We start from the raw sequence: 21,960 nt of genomic DNA, 5'->3' as shown, positions 1-21,960 counted from the left end.
ATATCCAACTGCCTATTGACCTTTGACCTTACCAAAAGGTTGACCGAAATAAATGTTTTTAATGTGTCCTCATTAAAACGTTATATCTGACAGACTATGGCCAAATGAATTGATTTAAGGTCATGACACACAAACTAGTCATAAGTAATTATGAGCTTCTTGTGTCTCTTTTAAGAATCCACGACCAAACAACCCAACCCTAAAAACACCTGTTTAAGGGGTTTATGATGTTAGAGTAGAGTTAGCAAAAGAAATCAATCTCATTGAAATAATATACCACCCATGTCATCTTTAAGGTGGCTCACTACACCTTGAGAGAGTTTCTCAAATCAACACGGAATGATTTAAATATGAAGATGCATTAAAAAGTATAAATGGCAAAAAGGCAGAAAATATGAAATTTTGGATAAAAAGTATGATTTTTCAACATTTCTTTCAATAAATATGAATAAGACTGGCATGCAGATTTGAACTATCAGGATCAGCAAGTCAGTAACCCAATACTTGATCCAATGAGCTATGATGATTGACAAACAAAACAATTGATACTAATAATTTCACAAAGCATTTAAATCACTATCTTGTGACATGGTGTTACAAAAAGTATATAAGTCTTGATGCTATAAGCTACCTTAAGTAAAATTATTAACAATTGCTAGATCTTGTTTATTACTAAGCATGTGGCTAAGCTGTGTGCACTGAAGTACTGCTACTAAGCAGTTTCAGATTGCCGGTGTGAAATGTCATGTTGAGTAAAACAATGATTAGAATCGTCCCAAGTAAACTGAATTATGATATCTGTCAAACAAAAAATAGAGATTTGCATTTGAACCAAACTCTTTCAATGTAGAGCATCCTGGCATTTTGTCTGAAGGCATGACTGACACTTTTCCACAACTCTAAATTAAAGGCTTACCTAGGCTCCCCTGTCTCATCCTGATTATGTAATTCACTTAGTCAAGTACCATTTCAATAAATTAACTCACCCTCTGGAATTATCTCATAATGTAGCTTCTTCTCACATGGCAGCTGGCTGAAATTAACATGTAAATATAATTCATATCCATCAGCAACTTTTCATTTACTCATATTGATTGTAATATCCAACATCAAAACAATTTTATTTCCTTCTTTTAAAAAAATCCCTACAGATGGCAACAAGAAAGAATTTCACTAACATGCCCCGATTCTGACAGTAATAAATAACAGATATTTGCTTTAAAGTACTTGTGATATACAAATCAAATCATTAATTGAGCAACGAATCATGAATTCATTATCAATGTCACAAATATGCCAACATATCCCAACATTTCTTTCCGATGGCTAAAAATCATCACTAAGCTAAGGTGTCTGGGTTCAGAAGTATGGCCACATGTATCAACCACAATCAAAATTTTATCCCAATTCTAGGACCATCCTAACCCCATGGTCCATATTCTTTAAAAAAAACAAGAGGATCACAGGCATTATCGGTCACCTGAATACTAGTGAAAAAGTATCACTACTTCCATGGGCTATGAAATCTAGAAAAAAATTCCTGCTCTAAATATCTAAGCTAAATTCTAATGTTCCGCAACAGTATAAAACAAGATGTGTTCTTAAAACTTCACTGCCCTCAAAAGTGCATACACTGATGAAATAATAGATGTATTAGCATTAAAACATCAAAAGATATGACTAATTTGGACTCATCTTAAAGTCATAACCCTGGGTTGTGAAATTCACCATTTTTTGTACATCCTTTTCTGCTATTCCTAAATGTGCACTTATATTTTATATAGTATCAGCAAACTTACACATAAATACTATATACTAAGTTTGGCCCCACCCTGAGGTCAAAACCCTTACTCTGGGGAAAATCAAATTTACAATTTTGGTAAAAAGACTACCTGCTCTATCCATTTAGTTTAAATTTAGTATCAAAAGCACTAAAGAAAATGTTATTTAAGTGTTTTACACATAAACACTATATAACAAGTTAGGCCCTGCCCTGGGGTCATAACCCCTACCCCGGGGATCATGAAATTTTCAAGTTTTGTAGAGGTCTTCCTGCTCTACATCACTATGCATTTAGTTTTTCTTTCATGTGTGTGGTTCTTGAGAAGATTTTTGAAAATTTGTCATTTTTGGACAGTTTTTGCCCTGCCCTTAAGGCCCCAGCAATCCTGAAATTTACAATTTATGTTCCCCTTGTTCCAAAGATGTTTCATACCAAATTTGAAAAGAATTGGAATGATAGTTATCAAGAAGTTGAAAATGTCTATTGTTCACACACTAAATAACTAAACATTTTGGCCCCACCCTGATACCAAAACCCCTACCCCTGGGATCATCAAATTTACAATTTTGGTAAAGGACTACTTCTTCTTTCTAAATATCTATTTACTTTCAATTTAGTATCAGTAGAACTAAAGAAAATGTTATTTAAGTGTTTTACACATAAACACTATATAACACGATTTGCCCCGCCCTGGGGTCAGAACCCCTACCCCAGGGATCATGAAATTTACAATTTTGGTAGAGGCCTTCCTGCTCTACATCACTATGCATTTAGTTTTTCTTACATGTGTGTGGTTCTTGAGAAGATTTTTTAAAATTGGTCAATTTTGGGCAGTTTTTGCCCCACCCTTAGGGTCCCAGGGGTGCTGGAGTCCTGAAATTTACAATTTATGTCCCCCTTGTCCCAATGATGCTGCATACCAAATTTGAAAAGAATTAAGTTAAAAATGTTCAATTGTTAACGCACGACGGACCACGATGGGCAAAAACCAATCGCAATTGGTCACCTGAGTTTACTCAGGTGACCTAAAAAAACAAGAGGCCATAATCCTCACCTGAGTCACCTTGACAAAGTTGTTCTTCATCAGATGATTTTTACCCACTTTAATCCTATGACAAATTTTGACCCCCACCTACCAAACTTAACTCCACACTGTATGGGGAGTCTTCAATATCAATATGACTACAATGGTCTAGCTGTTTTGGAAAAGATATTTTAAAAGATTTTCCCCCTATATGAAAAAAAAAATTAAATTCACACAACTTGGACACATTTACATATTGGCATGGTTTAGTGTGGCCCTGCTACTCTTGGAAAAAGATGATTTTTTTTTTTTTTTTTTCAAATTTCCTATATGTTCTCATGTACAACTTTTAATCCAGACATTGAAGCCTAACCTTTAGTGAAATATGAATGTGCACTACATTGGAATGCATGCATATCAATACAAGTCAGGGGAATAGCTTCATTAGACTTGAGTAGGCATGTGCCTACACATATTTTTCATTTTCATAAAAAAAATTTCCATAAATTTTCGCACAAAATGATATGTTCACATATATTTGTACTTTTTGCAATCAGCAATCAAATAATTATTCTGTCAGGCATTTTCTTTCTACACTGTATTATACATGGCATCAAAAAGTTTGTCTTAATAGAAGACTAGATAGTGTAAACAATTCAAGTGTATAATTGATTTTTTTTAAATCATTGATAAGCATATCATCCACACAAAAAAAATTCAATTTCAATGCATAAATCTGATCAAATAAAAACAGCAGTACTACAACTATAACAAGCATTCTGAGAGTATTGCATAGTCCCCTACCGGTTGCAAAAATTACTGTACCACAACAAGATTCAAAGTTCATTATGTAGGTTATGGTATAAGGGAAAATTGGGGAACCAGGATAGGAATAGTTGGAAATCAACTACTATTCAAGTAGAGACTAGACCAGGAAAATAGACAAATTTACAATTATAGGTTCAGGTCTTTAACCAAGTCAGTAAACTGTGAAATATTATCTAGGTGATCATGAATAATTTTGCTACATTGTTGTATTACTATGCTAGAAGTTTTAATGAGTGAAGTACTCTTATCTACAGAAATAAGGAACTTGGATATAAACTAACAATCCAAGGGCCATAATTTAATGAAAAATCAACGGACTGAGACGAAATTCGAACTAGATCTTAACTTGTTATGGCAAAGCAATGCACCAAATATCAAATGAATATCTGCAAGCACACCAAAAAAACAGTCTGGAAAACTGATAATTCATGCTATTTTTCTAAGTCCAAGGGCCATAACTAAGTGAAAAATCAACGGACCAGGACCCAATTCGAACTTCATCTGTAACTTGTTATGGCAAAGCAACATACCAAATATCAAATAAATATCTGCAAGAACAGAGAAAAAAAATGCAGAAAACTGAACTGACAGACAGATGCACGGACGGACAGAGTGCAAACCTAAAGTCCCCTTCGACTTCGTCAGTAGGGGACTAATTTAGGGCAACAAATGGGCTGTTGTCACACCTAGTTCTTTGTGGTCACCATGGATTTTCAACAACTTCTTTTCCCTTGGTAAAATAGTATTTTCATTCCAGCTTTTAAAAATCAATTTTCTCTCCTACACAGTACAACAGAATGTTGTTTTCTCTCCTACACAGTACAACAGAATGTTGTTTTTTCTCCTACACAGTACAACAGAATGCACATTTTCTCTCCTACACAGTACAACAGAATGCGCATTTTTTTTCTCCTACACAGTACAACAGAATGTTGTTTTCTCTCCTACACTGTACAACAGAAAGTACATTTTCTCTCCTATACTGTACAGCAGAATGCTGTTTTCTCTCCTACACAGTACAACAGAATGTTGTTTTCTATCCTACACAGTACAACAGAATGCTGTTTTCTCTCCTACACAGTACAGCAGAATGCTGTTTTCTACACAGTACAGCAGAATGCTGTTTTATATCCTACACAGTACAACAGAGTGCTGTTTTCTATCCTACACAGTACAACAAAATGCTGTTTTCTCTTCTACACAGTACAACAGAATGTTGTTTTCTCTCCTATACAGTACAACAGAATGTTGTTTTCTCTCCTACACAGTACAACAGAATGTTGTTTTCTCTCCTACACAGTACAACAGAATGTTTTTTCTCCTACACAGAACAAAAGAATGTTGTTTACTCTCCTACACAGTACAACAGAATGCTGTTTTCTATCCTACACAGTACAACAGAATGCTGTTTTCTCTCCTACACTGTACAACAGAATGCTGTTTTCTCTCCTACACAGTACAACAGAATGTTGTTTTCTCTCCTACATAGTACAACAGAATGCTGTTTTCTCTCCTACACAGTACAACAGAATGTTGTTTTCTATCCTACACAGTACAATAGAATGCTGTTTTCTCTCCTACACTGTACAACAGAATGCTGTTTTCTCTCCTACACAGTACAACAGAATGTTGTTTTCTCTCCTACACAGTACAAAAGAATGTTGTTTTCTCTCCTACACTGTACAACAGAATGCTGTTTTCTCTCCTACACAGTACAACAGAATGTTGTTTTCTCTCCTACATAGTACAACAGAATGTTGTTTTCTCTCCTACACAGTACAACAGAATGTTGTTTTCTATCCTACACAGTACAATAGAATGCTGTTTTCTCTTCTACACTGTACAACAGAATGCTGTTTTCTCTCCTACACAGTACAACAAAATGTTGTTTTCTCTCCTACACAGTACAACAGAATGCTGTTTTCTCTCCTACACAGTACAACAGAATGTTGTTTTCTATCCTACACAGTACAACAGAATGCTATTTTCTATCCTACACAGTACAACAGAATGTTGTTTTCTCTCCTACACAGTACAACAGAATGCTGTTTTCTCTCCTACACAGTACAACAGAATGCTGTTTTGATTATTGAATGCACTGGGAATGTTTCAGCAACTTCTTCAGCATGTATTTGCGTTCCTGGCTCAATAGTGTATTCTAGAATAGAAATTATAGTAATTTCACAATGGACTTTCAACCTTGAATACTAGGAACTTACCTATAGTAATGCCAAAATACTTCATAGCTGGAGACAAGGTACATCCGCTTTCCTCCACCCTGTCCCAGGCTGGAACTTTCAAAGGCAAACACGTGCAGCTCCTGACATAAATGCAGTGCTTATTTCAGTTTGATTTGTAAATATATAACAGAGGAACAAAGGCTGTGATTTTTCACATGCAGTAAATGTCTACACTGCTTCTAGTCCACGTTGAGTGATGTGCACAGACAATGTCACACATACAAGAGGCTCACAGGCCTTATTGATCACCTGAATATTAGTTAGAAGCATCACTAGCCCCAAGGGCTGAAAAATCTATAATAATGTTCCTGTTCTACATATCTAAGCTAAATTCTAGTATCGTATTCATCTAAAAAATTTATGTTGTTTTGACAATTTCAAATAATAAATAAGACCAAAGTGAATTAAATTATTGTAAAGGAAACTTAACGATAACTCATTCAGAATTAAGCATTTCTCAATTAAGCACTAAAAGTTCACTGGAAATAATACAAAGTACTAAATAACCCTCCCATTTTTTAAGTGCTCCTGGAGCTCAATATGATGAACACAGTATTTTGCAGCAGTGTAAAACAAGATGTGTTCTTAAAACACAAATGCCCCCGAAAGTGCCCATACTAATGAAAGACTTTACATGTCATATTAACACTTTATGACTATTTTGAACCCGCCCTAGAGTCTGAACCCCGGGGTTGCAAAATTCAAAATTCTGGTACATCCCTTTCTGCTTTTCCTAATATACATTCAGTTTTTATACAGTATCAGCAAAATAAATAAGTCTTTCAAATGATTCATTTAGTATTCTAGCATTAAAGGAGATGTTTTAAACATAAACACTGTATACTAAGTTTGGCCCGACCCTGAAGTCAGAACCTCTAACCCAGGGATCATGAAATTTACAATTTTGGTAGAGGCCTTCCTGCTCTGTACGACAATGCATTTAGTTTTTCTTACAGATGTGCAGATGTAGAGAAGACAATTTTTGAAAACTGGTCAATTTTTGCCACACCCCTAAGGGTGCAGGAGTCCTGAAATTTACAATTTATGTACCCCTTGTTCCAAAGATGCTTCATACCAAATTTAAAAAGAATTGGAAAGGTAGTTATATAGAAGTTAAAAATGTTCTATTGTTAAAGGATGGCACACGACGAAGGACTCAGATGACCTAAAAAGGAGCTTGGCAATCACACACAGGTTTAAACCATATTCTAAAGCTTCAATAATCTGCAACATTTATCATTATGATAATACATGTATTACACTGATCAGTTCTGCTCAATCTTATAATTCAGAGTTCGAAATTAACTTTTTCAAACACTAGTCCGTACGGACTAGTCACTATTGATGTTCACTAGTCTACAAAGCATTTCACTAGTTCGTCCACTATATCATATTAAATGATCTTCATTTTATTCAGTAGTATTTAATCAAACCAAACACATCACAGTTGCAAGCAATTCAGTTTCTGAAAGCTACAGAAGAAAAAGACCACCATACTTGATTTCGCATTCAAGATCTTCAGAAGCATACAGTAACCTCCGAGTTAATCCTTTTATAAACGTCCATAAGTGCGTTTGAGATCAACATTCCCATTGTGTTTGTGGTCAGTTCTTAAGGGTCACAGGAGATCAAAATTTTATCAATAAAGTCAATAAAATTCCCTCGATTGACCAAGCCATGAGCCATATTGTTACGAACGAACACAAAAGTGCATGTTCTTAGACCACACTACTTGCAATTCTTGCACCTCGTACCCATTCTCGTGATGCGTACTCGGTGTTCGGAATTGGCAGGAATTTGTGCTCGTTCGAAGAATGGAGGTCTTGAACGCACTTCATGTGTTTGGAAGATCAGGATGTCATAGTCACGCAAACACTTAACCATGCAGGTAATCGACCACAAGTTCGAACATATACGAGACTCAAACAAATCTTGCTAAAATCTTATCCAATTAAGATTGATTTCCAGATTTTCACAAGTCCGTACGGACTAGTGCTATAGAGAGTTTACTAGTCCGACATGTTTTTTTACCAGTCTCGGATTTACAGACATGAGGTAATTTCCAACCCTGATTATTAATAAAATAAAGCTTAAAGACCTGAGCTAGATAATACCTCTGACTGCTCTCTGGCATAATTGAAAGCACTCTGTTGTCTATAAAACAGTTTCCAGTCGTTAATTGGTCCCGTTATCCTAAAATTTAATAATCACAATGTAGTTAGCACTGTAGCACATGTAACATAATATTTTTGTCCTGAACCTATCACTGAACCAATCAAACATTGTTGATTCTCAAAAAAGATTCTTACTAGATATATGCACAAAATAGCTCAAAATACCTTTGCTTATAGTTCTCTGGAATACTGTTGTGTATAAATTCTTTTACTTTTCCATTTAATGTCTTTTCAATGATTTTCCTCTTTCTAAAATACAGCATGACAAAGCATAATTAATATATGGTACATTTTGAAGATGCACGTCTTTTCAATGATATTCCTCTTTCTACATTATTTCAACAATTACTACCCAGTAAATGGTATATACATGTATTTTGAAGATGTGTTCATGGTGCATTGCTTGACAATGAATTGGTCACTGATGTCCAGATTAATAAAAGCAAGCATTCTGGGAGTATTGCATAGCAATACAGACGTAAAAATTCTTGGACCACAACAATATCCAAAGTTCATTATGTGTGGTTCCGGTTACCCGACCGTCCCTAGTTTTTACCCCGACCCTAAACTTTTTTTGACTATTTCCAAAATCAGTTACCGTATTTTGCCAAATATAATCCATACTTTTTTCAAGACTTTCTTATATGAGAAGGGGTGCATAATATATACCACTATTCATATCGGTATAACAGGACTGTTATAATAATCAGTGAGGGTATTTTTTTTAAAGGGGCTTATTTTGAATTATTTTGGACTTTAGGGGTATGCAAGACGAAGTTGACATGTATTAGAAATGTATTGGAAATATTTTCAAAAATAATTAAATAGACTCATGTAGCTTACTCGGAAGAGGGGGGGGGTGGGGGGTCCTGAACCCAAACACCTGTGGCAGTGTTTAAAGCTTAGCATTTTAGCGGTATCTATATATTGGCTATGAATGAACTTACAGTCAAGCTTCACCTGAAGGAAAACAGGTCAAAAACCTATATGTATAGTGGTATATACATATTATGCACCCTTCTCATAAAAGAAAATCTTGAAAAAAGTGTGCATTATATTCGGCAATATACAGCAACTAATTTTGGAAATAGTAAAAAAAAAATTATGGGTTGAGGGTAAAAACTAAGGACGGTGGGATAACCGGGACTACACATATTTTTTTTATTTAGCCTTATCTAAAGCAGTGCTCGAGCTGGGCTTCGCCATTTTCGCCAATGGCGAATTTTTTTCAAAATTGGCGGAAAAAAATTTAAAGTGGCGAAAATCCCTTTTTGCAATAAATTGTATTTTAAAATCTGTCTTGTGTTTTCCTTTGTCAGTGACACATTATCGCCAGTTTGTTTATGCAGTCAAAATTTGTTTATTCAGTTAACGCGTGCGACTGGAAATCTCGCGTCGCTCCAGTGCACACAGAGCTGGTCACGAAGGCCAGATAATGTATGGCTGCAAAAAAGTTGGTGATTATGTAATAAAGTACATCGGACAGTTGTGTATTGTTTAACATTTAAATTCTTATTCATTATTGTGTTATCATCTCCACATTAATGTCAATTCTTAACCACAGAACCGACCGGTAATTAAATTGGCCGTATTATTGTGTATAATGTATATACATCAATTGTTTGTTTTTGCGGCCAAGCTCGTTGATTACAAGATTTTGATGTGTTTGATTTTAGTTCGAATATTTCATAAACGATTCTATTTTAACACTAAACTTGTAGCTTCTGACCCTAGTCAGTCTAAAATTCAAAAAGTATCTATGTTTGGCTTTAACGTCAACCCCACCTGGACAGAATCAGATGTTTGAGCAATCTTCCATACCAAAACAGAAATTTAATAGGGAATGGTTGAGATACGACTCTAAATTGGGCTTGATGTTTTGTGACATCTGCATTTCGGGCGATGTACACAATGTTTTCAATGAGGGGTGTAGCATCATGAAGTTTATATTTATATGATTTATTATCTGATTTTGAATTCCATAATAGAATTTATCAAACAAATCAACTTATTATTTCAGAAAGAAGTGTTTAGGTATGGTAGCTGGATATGATTAAGTAATGTAACTGATTTAAAATGCTAAAATCAGTGTAATGAATAAAATAATATGATGGAAATAATTGTAAAGCATGAGATTATTTGCGCTGCGCCGCACCCCGAAAAAGTGGCGAAAGGGAATTTTGGTCCAGTGGGAGCACTGATCTAAAGTAGTAAATTTTGCATATCTTTTTTCAATAAAATTAAATATTTCTTTTCTTCCTTTATCGTATTTTTCACGCGTTATTAAATCAAAGTACTGAAAGTACTGAAAAGCGCTAAGCTGACTTCGTGGATTCTGTATGTAATGTTAATGAGCAGGAACAACATTAAAAAAAGGTTTATGCATTATTCTTTATTTTCGCATAATTAAGTAGTACATTTTCTGTAATAAAATAACAAATGTGGATTGGAAGCAATGTCCTGAAACTTTTCAACACGTTGAAATATAAATTTTATATGATGTTGTTAAAACAATGGTCACTATGATAATTTTGATCCCACACTAAACTAAAACCTTGTCCTTGGATCATGAAATTTGGTAAAGGACACCTGTTCTTATTAAATATCTATAATCAGAATTTAGTATCAATAGCATTACCACCGCTGCGGTGGTCCAGAGGTAAAGTGTTCGCTCTGTATGCGGGCGGTCGGGGTTCGAATCCCGGCCGCGACAGACCTAGTTCGTTAAACAGGTAGTGACAGTTCCATCACCAAACTCTCGGCATCAGGTGTGAATGTCACAGGTCCTCGGAGATGGCCTTTAAAACGGATGTCCCATGTCACAGTAGGTGTGGCACGCTAAAGAACCCTCACTGCTCAATGGCCGTAAGCGCCGAGCATAGGCCTAAATTTGAAGCCCTTCACCGGTCTTGGTGACGTCTCCATATGAATTAAAAATTATTGAGAAGAACGTTAAACAAAATACAATCAATCAATAGCATTTAAGGCTAAGTTATTCAAATATTTGACAAATGAACACTTTATACCCTGTTTAGCTCCCACCCATCTTCCCAAGGCAAGGGTTTCTGATCTGCTCTGTTCTGGTCCCTGAATCATTAAATGCTCTACATGACTATGTATTTTTTTCTCTTACAGATGTGATGTTATAGAGAAGAACATTTTTGGTAGAAAATGTGAAAACAATTGTAATGGTAGTTTTCGGTATAAAGTGTTCAATTGTTATTACGCAACTAACTTACTGTTGTGTTCCAGTTAAATAGTGTCTGAAACATTTTTAGAATACAACTGAAATGAAACAAATCAATAGTTTGATACATATATGTAAGTCACTTATAATAGAAAGGAACAAACAAACTGGACAAAAAAGAAAAGTACACATAACCACATACATTAACAAATGCCACATGTCAAAACACACCAATAATGCAGGATTATGAAACGCTTTACATCCATTTCATTACCTTACCAGAAATCATTTAAATACACACATAAACATGCATTTGTATGACTTGTACTACAGAATCCATCTGTAAATAGCAATCAAACCATGAAAGTGGAATTATTTTTTGTAATCAATAATGAAGTTATTTTCAATTCAAAATCAGGTTGGAGAGAATCTGAATCCAAATAAGTCCAATAAATACATGTATAACTGAAAACAAAATTTAGGAAGTTATTTAGAAAAGATGTTCATCATACATGTGCAATATTACTTTGAAACTGAATACTGCGTCATCAACAAGAGTGGAGAAAGCTCATTTTTAACATGAAAGTTAGTGCAAGAGGATATACTAATTCAAATATGATGATGAATTAGACTAACATATAAGCATGGATTTACATTTAGCAATTGTAGTGATTGTTTGTTATACGTAAATCTAAAAAAAAAAAAAAAAACAAAAAAAAACCCAAGAGTTTCTACACAGGTACATTATACGCTGTACTCATCAACTTGTGTGTATTACACTTCTTGTGTAAAAGCTCATATTCATATTGCAAAGGAGACTCATCTGTTTGTCTGAATGAGACATAATACACATTGCTATTGTTTTAATTTTACAAAACAGTTCTTTATATGAAAATGCTAATAACCTTAGCAAAAAACCATAAGATTCGAAGCTTCTGTAGGAGTTCTAATATGAAAAAAAACAACGTAACAGAAGTGACTTGCAATAAATATGCAAAATTTACAACATGTAAATGTAGCTAAATGAGAATCCCAAACTAGGCACTGAAAAGTTACAAAAGTAATCTTCAAACGGTAATGTTCAAACCGCTGTTAGAAATAATGAAGAGGCATCTCACCAAAAAACTAAATGCATCTTTTTTATATGAAAAGATCGTTCAGCGAAAACAAAATGTGGGGACAGGGAACAACAACAGTACATCCATGCCCCTCCCCCTTCTTCATCATTTGTACATTCGGAAATACATGTAGCATATGCATGTCATTGTCAATTGTTTGTTTGTAGTACAAAGAAATTGAAAACACGATTACTTTTCGTTGTATGTAGCGTGCTGTGGACCGCAAACCATTTCACATTCATGCTTGACACAATGGCAATGTTTATCTAACACTTGTTCTAAACATATATATTTCAGTATACAGCCCTTGTAAAATTCCACGCAGTGTTTTGAATACTTTAAACCGGAGTATTGTCTTCCATAATATAATATGATATAATATAATATAATGTTGTACCTTTTATCTTTTCCTTGCCCCAAGACTATTATTTTTAGTCTCATTTTTGAAACTAAATCACGAAATCAAATTTGATTGTGTTGACGATGATTCTGAAGAATATCCTGGTCGTTTAGAAATAATAAACTAAGCATAAGTTACACGGTTGCATCCTCTAAATTTCTGCATGACTGACTTACATATATGATCGGGGAAGGTGTATGCAGTTACGCAATATCATCCTTCTGAGACACCGATCTCTGTCCTTCGCTGTCAAAGCATAATCGTGCACAAATTCTTTCTCGTTCACAATGGACTCGGATCAGTTAATTTTTTAATGTGTTGCACACATTTTTGCTGCGTCGGACAAAATTTTTACTGAGTCGGAACAGCAGCCAAAACACACGTGGAAAACCCTCCTGATTCGTGTATAGCTTAATGACGTGGCTTCTAATGATAGATTGTACCATGCAAATTTATTTTCCTGGCCTCTAAGCGCCATGCGAAGGTAACAATGCAAAGGCACCCTAGCTAAAACGGTTTCATATACATATTCTTATTCAATTTTAGATTTTGAATCACTTTAATTATTACAGATGCAGATTCAAATGGGAATTTTAACTGAAGAATGACCTGCATCTGTGTCTCACTTTCCTTAAGAATGAGGACAAAAATATCACCCTTTTTATACATATTTTATTCACTGTTCAAGGAACTGTATTTCCGGGGAAAAATGCAACTGCAGATATTAATGTTATCCCCGTGTTAGATCGGTTGCAAAATTACGACTACTTTAAACACGACTTGACTACAGCGATGCATAAATTCGCCTATAGGTGGCGATAAACCGGAAACATGATGACGAAAGCAAAATCCAACTGGTGGCAATAAGCGCTTAAGCTACGCTTAGCGCTTAAAAATGAATTTCATTTGCAATGGTACATGTGAATACTCTTTTATAGTCTAGTCTCATTTTATCATTGTTGCCTTCCCTTCATTTACAATCAATCTAAAACGTATCGTGTGAACAAAACTTTGTTCTACATGAATGTCTTTAGTATATGTCTTTAATCATATGAGATAAACGTTAATTCTTTGTATTTTATTTTCCCCTTGTGGGTCTATGATTGGTCGATAAATCATGGGGGTACATATGAAAATTGGTCCAATACCATAAAAACGATTTTGTTCCACTAAACTTTTTAAAAAAATCATTTTTTCCACTGTGATATAATCAATATACTTTTAACATGGAAAGATAATGAAGCTAAAAAAATTTCAAGAATACTCAGTAATACTATTACTAATAGACTGGATAACACCGACACAAGGACGCATAACTTGCAATAAATAATTACAAAGGTGGTTTGCATAAAGGTTTCTGTCTATCCTAAAGCTAGGTAATATATTCTACAAAACCACAAAACATTTATACAGCTAACCTTAACGCAGTTTTGTTGGACGAGCCATAAAATGATGATCTCGATATTGTTGACATCGCCAGTGAAATTTGGCGCCAAATTCTAATGCTTAGATAGTTCGTACCATAGATGTTTCCAGATGGGAAGGGGGGCTGGATTCCAAGCACCTGCTGTGCAGTCGCTTCTCTTAGGTAGCAGGGGACAGTTTCGCACTATAGGCCCGTCAACTTTTTCAAAAAATGGAATTACCCCGTATTTGAAGTGATATTACATGTGCAAAAATGTATACAATAATTTTAGGATGCATGTCAAATGTAGCTGAGTGCTTAGTAAAAATGTTGATATACAACATGTAGGTGTCACCATGATTCCTAGCATATAGATGGGTGCAAATACGAAACTAAGACACGTGGTCAGTTGCTGAAGAAATTCCGGTGAAAACGTGCAGGGTCTAGCAAAAGGTCTGTAGCTGTGAGGGAAGGTGGATGGCCCCATATGAGAGGTAGATTTTTGAGAAGGGCAGATAGGGTTCTTGATTGTGCACAGTGTCTAAATCCCCATGTTTGGTACTGTGATGGTGTGGGGGTGGTGCGGATTAGCCCAAATGAGGGAAAATCAAAGCAAAAAAGGGGAACCTGCTCAGAGCATGTTTTGTGCACCAGCACCAGTATTTATAGATTACATGTAATTTAGGGTCATAATTTATTAACTACACTAATATGAAATGCAAGTATTGACATAAAATGGAAATATGATTTTTCATTAGTCTGTCATAATCTGACTTTGGTGTATACCCCCTATCCACATGTTTCAAAACCAAAGAAACTGTCCCCTGCCACCTTAGGTAGCAGGGGACAGTTTCGCACTATAGGCCCGTCAACTTTTTCAAAAAATGGAATTACCCCGTATTTGAAGTGATATTACATGTGTAAAAATGTATACAATAATTTTAGGATGCATGTCAAATGTAGCTGAGTGCTTAGTAAAAATGTTGATATACAACATGTAGGTGTCACCATGATTCCTAGCATATAGATGGGTGCAAATACGAAACTAAGACACGTGGTCAGTTGCTGAAGAAATTCCGGTGAAAACATGCAGGGTCTAGCAAAAGGTCTGTAGCTGTGAGGGAAGGTGGATGGCCCCATATGAGAGGTAGATTTTTGAGAAGGGCAGATAGGGTTCTTGATTGTGCACAGTGTCTAAATCCCCATGTTTGGTACTGTGATGGTGTGGGGGTGGTGCGGATTAGCCCAAATGAGGGAAAATCAAAGCAAAAAAGGGGAACCTGCTCAGAGCATGTTTTGTGCACCAGCACCAGTATTTATAGATTACATGTAATTTAGGGTCATAATTTATTAACTACACTAATATGAAATACAAGTATTGACATAAAAGGGAAATATGATTTTTCATTAGTCTGTCATAATCTGACTTTGGTGTATACCCCCTATCCACATGTTTCAAAACCAAAGAAACTGTCCCCTGCCACCTTAGTGCAGCGATCGTAGGTGAGCGAATCAAAGGAAGATTGGGTGAGATGTTTGTGCGGGTAGTTAGACAGGCGCTCACCGCCGGGCCGGTACGCTAGCTAATATTACATTAGAAGGTCATTACGACCCCCCCCCCCCCTCACCCCGTCTCCTAGTCTATAACAAAATGGTATATCTTATGGTATGTTTTTGTGTGCTTTCCGAAATAGGTTTAAATTCTATATTGTAGTATATATCGTATGTCGGTCTGGTTAGCTAGGTTGTTAGATCACCATTCTAAATGATACGATAGCTTTATTGGAGAGAAAAAAGTTGCAGCGTTTTTCAAAAATTAAAGATATCAAATAGTAAAATAACATATTTTTCACTCATTGATGGTAATACGATAATGATGATGATGATTGATATTCTTTATAAGTATATATGATAAAGTTGTATATTGTTTAACGTCCCACCCGAGAATTTTTCACCGATATAGAGACGTCACCATTGCCGGTGATGGGCTGTAAAATTTTGGCCTATGCTCGATGATTACTGGACCGTCCTCTGGTGTCCTTTGCAGTTCTGTGAACAATAATACTATTATGAGGGTATATACATATGTAAGTATTTGCAGTGGTGCATATATTGCACTCTATCTAGTCAAAATTAGCTTAATTCTTGATGAAGAAGTATATTGTTAAAAACATTGTCAATATGTTTATGTACCTATTTGAATTTGCCGACATGTTTGCATTGGACACAGGGAGAACCTAAGATCACACATGGTTTTGAACACTTGTTACCATAACTGATATAATACATTTTATTGTAAGTTACAATCGTGCTTTGGAAACAATAAGAAGCCTATTTAATACAACATAGGTTAAGAGGTTCTCAAGCACCATCTCCTGGTATCCCTTGCACTTTGGTGATCAACTTTTTAAATGTCATCATTATATGTTATAGCAGTGGTACATATAAAATGCACAACATCTAGTCATATTTTCAGTCCCTTTTCATTGTTACATTAACTCCAATATTGCAATCAATCTAAATTGTATTGTAAAATAAAAATTTGTTAAATACATGTATGCTTGCTATGCATGCATGTGTGTGTCTCGTATATGTCTTAAATCATAACTGTTCTTTGTATATTTGCCCCTTTTTGGGTCCATAATTGGTCAATAAATCATATCATATAGATGATACAGTCGATTAGTATCACTTAAAAACCAAAAAATAAAAATTCAAGGCGTAATAATGTGAATCGAAGGCGTTATAACGCAAAATAAAGGCATACTTAACGCCAAGCAAAGGCGTAATAACGCAAATGAAAGGCGTAATAATGCAAAACAACGGCGTAATAACGCGAATAAGGCGTTATAACGCGAAGGAAAGGCGTAATATTGCGAATTAAAGGCGTATTTACGCGAAAGAGAAACGTAATAATGCGATTCAAAAGGCACAACAACGCAAATCAAACAGCGTTATTCCGTCCTTCAAAGAGCATTATAATACGAAGTGAAATATGGAGCGCCAAATTAACATAAACTCAAATAATTGAAGATATCTTCAATTATTTGAAGATATCATCAATTCATTTGATGCGCGCAACAATTGAATTAAAGATCTCTTCAAATAATTAATGATATCTTCAATTCTGAATTATTGCGCGCATTAATTGAATTGATGATAGCATTAATTCTTAAACTGAATTGATGCGCGCTTCAATTGAATTAATGATCTCTTCAAATGAATTAATGATATCAACAATTGGATTGATGCGCGCTACAATTCAATTGAAGAGAGCAATAATTGATATAATGAGCGCATTAAATCAATTGATGAGAGCAATAATTGAATTGATGCGCGCATTAATTCATTTGATGAGAGCAATAATTGATTTAATGCGCGCATTAATTCAATTATTGCTCTCTTCAATTGAATTAATGATATCTTTAATTCATTTGAAGAGAGCAATAATTCTTTTAGAGAGAGCAACTATATAATTAAAGATATCTTCAATTCAACATATCCACAATTGAATTAATGATATCTTTAATTGAATTGTTGCTCTCTTTAAAAGAATTGATGCACGCATTAATTCCTTATACAAAAGCATTGTAAATGATTTAAAGATATCTTCAATTGAATTAAAGAGATCATCAAATTATTCATACCGAGCTCTAAATTAATTATTGCGAGCAATATTTCTACTAAATTGATGCTCTCATCAAATGAATTGAAGAGAGCAATAATTGAATTAATGCGCGCATCAAATCTATTATTGCTCTCATTAATTGAATTAATGCGCGCATCAATTGAATTGAAGAGAGCAATAATTGAATTAATGCGCGCATTAAATCAATTATTGCTCTCATTAATTCAATTGATGCGCGCATTAATTCAATTGATGAGAGCAATAATTGAATTGAAGCGCGCATTAATTCATTTGATGAGAGCAATAATTGATTTAATGCGCGCATTAATTCAATTAAAGAGAGCAATAATTGAATTGATGATATCTTCAAATAATTGAAGATATCTTCAATTATTTGAGTTTATGTTAATTTGGCGCTCCATAGTGAAAAGGTGTAGTTAACGCGTTATTCCGCGAATGAAAAGGCGTTGTTGCGGCTTTGAAGGGCATTAAAATACGGAGTGAATTGGCGTGATACCGCCAAAAAAAAAATGTAGGCACGATAGGGAATCCCTGGGACTATCGTTTTTCGCCCTCCGTATGAGGCTGTAGGAGTATCACCTGTGAAGAGCGCCAAATTGACATTAACTAAAATAAATGCAAATGTTTTTAATTATTTGAAGATATCATCAACTCAGTTTTTGTTCTCATTAATTGAATTGATACGCGCATCAATAATTCAATGATTGCTCTCATGAATTGAATTAATGCGCGCATCAATTTAATTGATGAGAGCAATAATTTATTTGATGCACACATCAATTCAATTATTGTTCTATCGAAGAAACCACAAAAGGAGTATGCATGCAAGATAGGGGACCCCTAGGACTATCATTGTTTGCTTTTTGTGTGGGGCTGTAGGGGTAACACTGTGTGGGGCTGTAGGGGTAACACTGTGGGGCTGTAGGGGTAACACTGTGTGGGGCTGTAGGGGTAATACTGTGGGGCTGTAGGGGTAAAACTGTGTGGGGCTGTAGGGGTAGCACTATGTGGGGGGCTGTAGGGGTAACACTGTGGGGGGCTGTAGGGGTAACACTGTGTGGGGGGCTGTAGGGGTAACACTGTGTGGGGGGCTGTAGGGGTAACACTGTGGGGGGGCTGTAGGGGTAACACTGTGTGGGGCTGTAGGGGTAACACTGTGTGGGGCTGTAGGGGTAACACTGTGTGGGGCTGTAGGGGTAACACTGTGGGGGCTGTGGGAGTAACACTGTGGGGGGCTGTAGGGGTAACACTGTGTGGGGCTGTAGGGGTAACACTGTGTGGGGCTGTAGGGGTAACACTGTGGGGCTGTAGGGGTAACACTGTGGGAGGCTGTAGGGGTAACACTGTGGGGGGCTGTAGGGGTAACACTGTGTGGGGCTGTAGGGGTAACAGTGTGGGGCTGTAGGGGTAACACTGTGGGGGGGCTGTAGGGGTAACACTGTGTGGGGCTGTGGGGGTAACACTGTGTGGGGCTGTAGGGGTAACACTGTGGGGCTGTAGGGGTAACACTGTGTGGGGCTGTAGGGGTAACACTGTGTGGGGCTGTAGGGGTAACACTGTGTGGGGCTGTAGGGGTAACAATGTGGGGCTGTAGGGGTAACACTGTGTGGGGCTGTAGGGGTAACACTTTTTCAATCATGTAGAAACGCTAGTGATAAACTGATGATTCCATCCGAATGAGCTAATGTTATTAATATTTCTTTCTTGCTTAATCACAACTCAAAATATAGTTTTATCAATACTTTGTATAGAACATTCTGCAAAATACACTGTAACAAAATATTCAATTCACCCTGTTGGTTATTGAAAATGGAAATAGGATACAGAATTTTTTTAAGTAAATTGAGTAGGATCATACAAAATAGACACTGCATTTGAAATAAATTATAATGCAGAGATTGCAATAAGTTTGATTTCACGAAGAAAACAATGCAAAGATTATACAATATTGCACAAAAGTTTTGCATTATAATGTGAAAAAAATGTTTTAGACCAAAATGATAGAAGCTGACTTAAAAATATCAGTGCTTTCCTTAACATATGCACCGCCTTTGTAATCATTGACTTCCGTGAAATCGAATAGAAAACACACAACAGTATTAAAAGATGTACATTATATATATTTCTTTCTAATAATGATTTATAATTACAATAGCTTGATGGAGATAAAGTGGAATTCAAAATTCTGAATGCCTCTGAGAAGAATTATTATTTTAATCAATGTTTTACATTTCCATAACTCATACTGACAGAATTTATTCTTAACTTACATCAAAAGAACATTATCATGTGAATATTCATGTATTTTGTTTACAACAATAAAAAAAAAACTGCATTCCTAAGTATGATAAATAACATGAATTTCTTTAATATGATTAACCAGGCATAGTGGCAGTCACATTGTAATGAACTTGCTGAAAACATACTTCCAAGATCTATAGAGATGTGATCCATAATAGTTCCAACCTTTCCTTGTCAACAGTTACTATTACATTAGCATACATTGAGTAAAAACAACTGGCCTCACACAAAGTATAGTCAAATACACTGTATATGCATCATGATTTACATTTATTTATTTTAGCATACTTGGTATCTGAAATTTGGCACTATCAATAATTGATGTAGGACCTGTATACTGTAATTACTACATACGCAAGGATGACTGCTGTTGTGTTCTATAAAATGGATCAATACAGAATTTTGATATTTTAGCACAAGCAATTAATTAGCACTGTGGTTTCAGCACCAACAATACTAACGTGTGAACTCTGCTAAGAACACGGAAACATCCAGTAGTGCTCACAGCTTAAGATACTTGGGTAAATGTTATTAAGGTAGTACTCTACATCGTCATAATGGCTGACTTCCTTTAAAAACATGGATGAAAAAATCGATATCAGCAATATTTGACTTTTCCTTTTCCATTTAGATACCTACATGGAGCCGAGTAGCTCAATAGGTTAGAATACCGACTGCTGACCTGCAGGTCGCAGGTTCGAGTCCAGCAGGGGTTTGAAATTTTTTTCAGATTACCTTCTACTAAAACTGTATTTTTTGACAAAATAAAGTAAATTTGAAAATTTTCAACTTCAAAATATTTGTGTACATATCCTCCACTTTTCATCTATATCAAATTTCTCTGGTGTAGCACACCTCCTTAACTGAATTGAAAATGTCAATGAAAATTGTAATTAAAACCTCCTTTAACCTCATATTAAATCTCTACAGTCCTTTATGTAACCTACTGTTACATATCATCACATCACATGGATGTAATGATGTGATACAGTACAACTGAAAGTAACACCAATAAAAAAGATATCAGAGAAATTTTTTAAGACATGATTAAATTTAAACATAAATATATATATATTATCTAACTATCAATAAAAAATAGAAATAAAACAAGCACTAAAATCACAACTGCAAACATTCAACCTCTTCAGATCCAAGAATATGTAATAAATGAAATGCTACCCAGCAGCTAAATGTGATTTGTAGATTCAGAGAGTGGGAAAAAAATATGTACGGTAAATCTACAGGTCTTAAAGCTACAGTCCTGCTGCTATTAAGATGCACGGATTAATCTTTGTCAATTTATTGGAATACACCGGATTTGTGTCATTAATTTTTTATGATCTCGGTACATTTGACACTCCATTCCTCATCTTCATTGTCTGGTGTGAAGTGGTAAGCAATCTGAAATTGACAAAAATACAATGACTTTGTAAAATGAATAAATATTGACCCCTAGTGCATCTTATTTAGTAGGTGGGGTACTTCAGAGCCTAAGTTAGCAAAAAATCAAACCGTAGCAAAATAAGAGTAATCTTTATCAACAAGTTCTGTCTTTCAAAGGCTTACTGTGAAATTAATGATTTTCAAGGGGGAACAGATAATTTATTAGAGAAATTTTCTAGTACTGAAAACCAAAGAGATCATATTTCTTAAGGGTATCAGTCTATTGGTAACAGATAGTAGAAAAGCTTCTTACTTATGGATACTAGTGAAGTCACTTAACACTTTATTAATAATAATCTACAGTAGTAGTAAGTAATTAATACTATAGAAGTTTCTTAAGAAATAAATTTCATTTTTGAAAATACATGAGGATATGAACTGCGACACATCACGCTGGCATACTTCCTG

The 21,960-nt window shown here is 35.3% G+C and overlaps 2 protein-coding genes across 2 annotated transcripts in view; one reads left to right on the top strand and one right to left on the bottom strand.

Moving 5' to 3' along the window:
- Positions 1-21,960, bottom strand: part of LOC125668230 (uncharacterized) — a 55,359-nt gene that overhangs the window by 16,348 nt on the left and 17,051 nt on the right. Inside the window, exons 21-26 of the mRNA XM_056161800.1 lie at positions 21,468-21,510; positions 20,398-20,404; positions 8,215-8,298; positions 7,990-8,068; positions 5,855-5,955; positions 987-1,033 (exon numbers count right to left, since the gene is read on the bottom strand). Coding sequence (XP_056017775.1) covers positions 987-1,033; positions 5,855-5,955; positions 7,990-8,068; positions 8,215-8,298; positions 20,398-20,404; positions 21,468-21,510 — 361 coding nt within the window. The remainder of the gene's footprint in view (positions 1-986; positions 1,034-5,854; positions 5,956-7,989; positions 8,069-8,214; positions 8,299-20,397; positions 20,405-21,467; positions 21,511-21,960) is intronic.
- LOC125668228 (dolichyl pyrophosphate Man9GlcNAc2 alpha-1,3-glucosyltransferase-like) overlaps positions 14,997-21,960 on the top strand; it is a 35,227-nt gene continuing 28,263 nt past the window's right edge. Inside the window, exon 1 of the mRNA XM_048902080.2 lies at positions 14,997-15,306. Coding sequence (XP_048758037.2) covers positions 15,300-15,306 — 7 coding nt within the window. The 5' untranslated portion in view covers positions 14,997-15,299. The remainder of the gene's footprint in view (positions 15,307-21,960) is intronic.

This window comes from Ostrea edulis, chromosome 4, assembly GCF_947568905.1.
Source record: "Ostrea edulis chromosome 4, xbOstEdul1.1, whole genome shotgun sequence".
Lineage (NCBI taxonomy): Eukaryota > Metazoa > Mollusca > Bivalvia > Ostreida > Ostreidae > Ostrea > Ostrea edulis.
The sequence above is the reverse complement of the archived record's forward strand: the minus strand, read 5'-3'. Positions and strand labels throughout refer to the sequence as shown.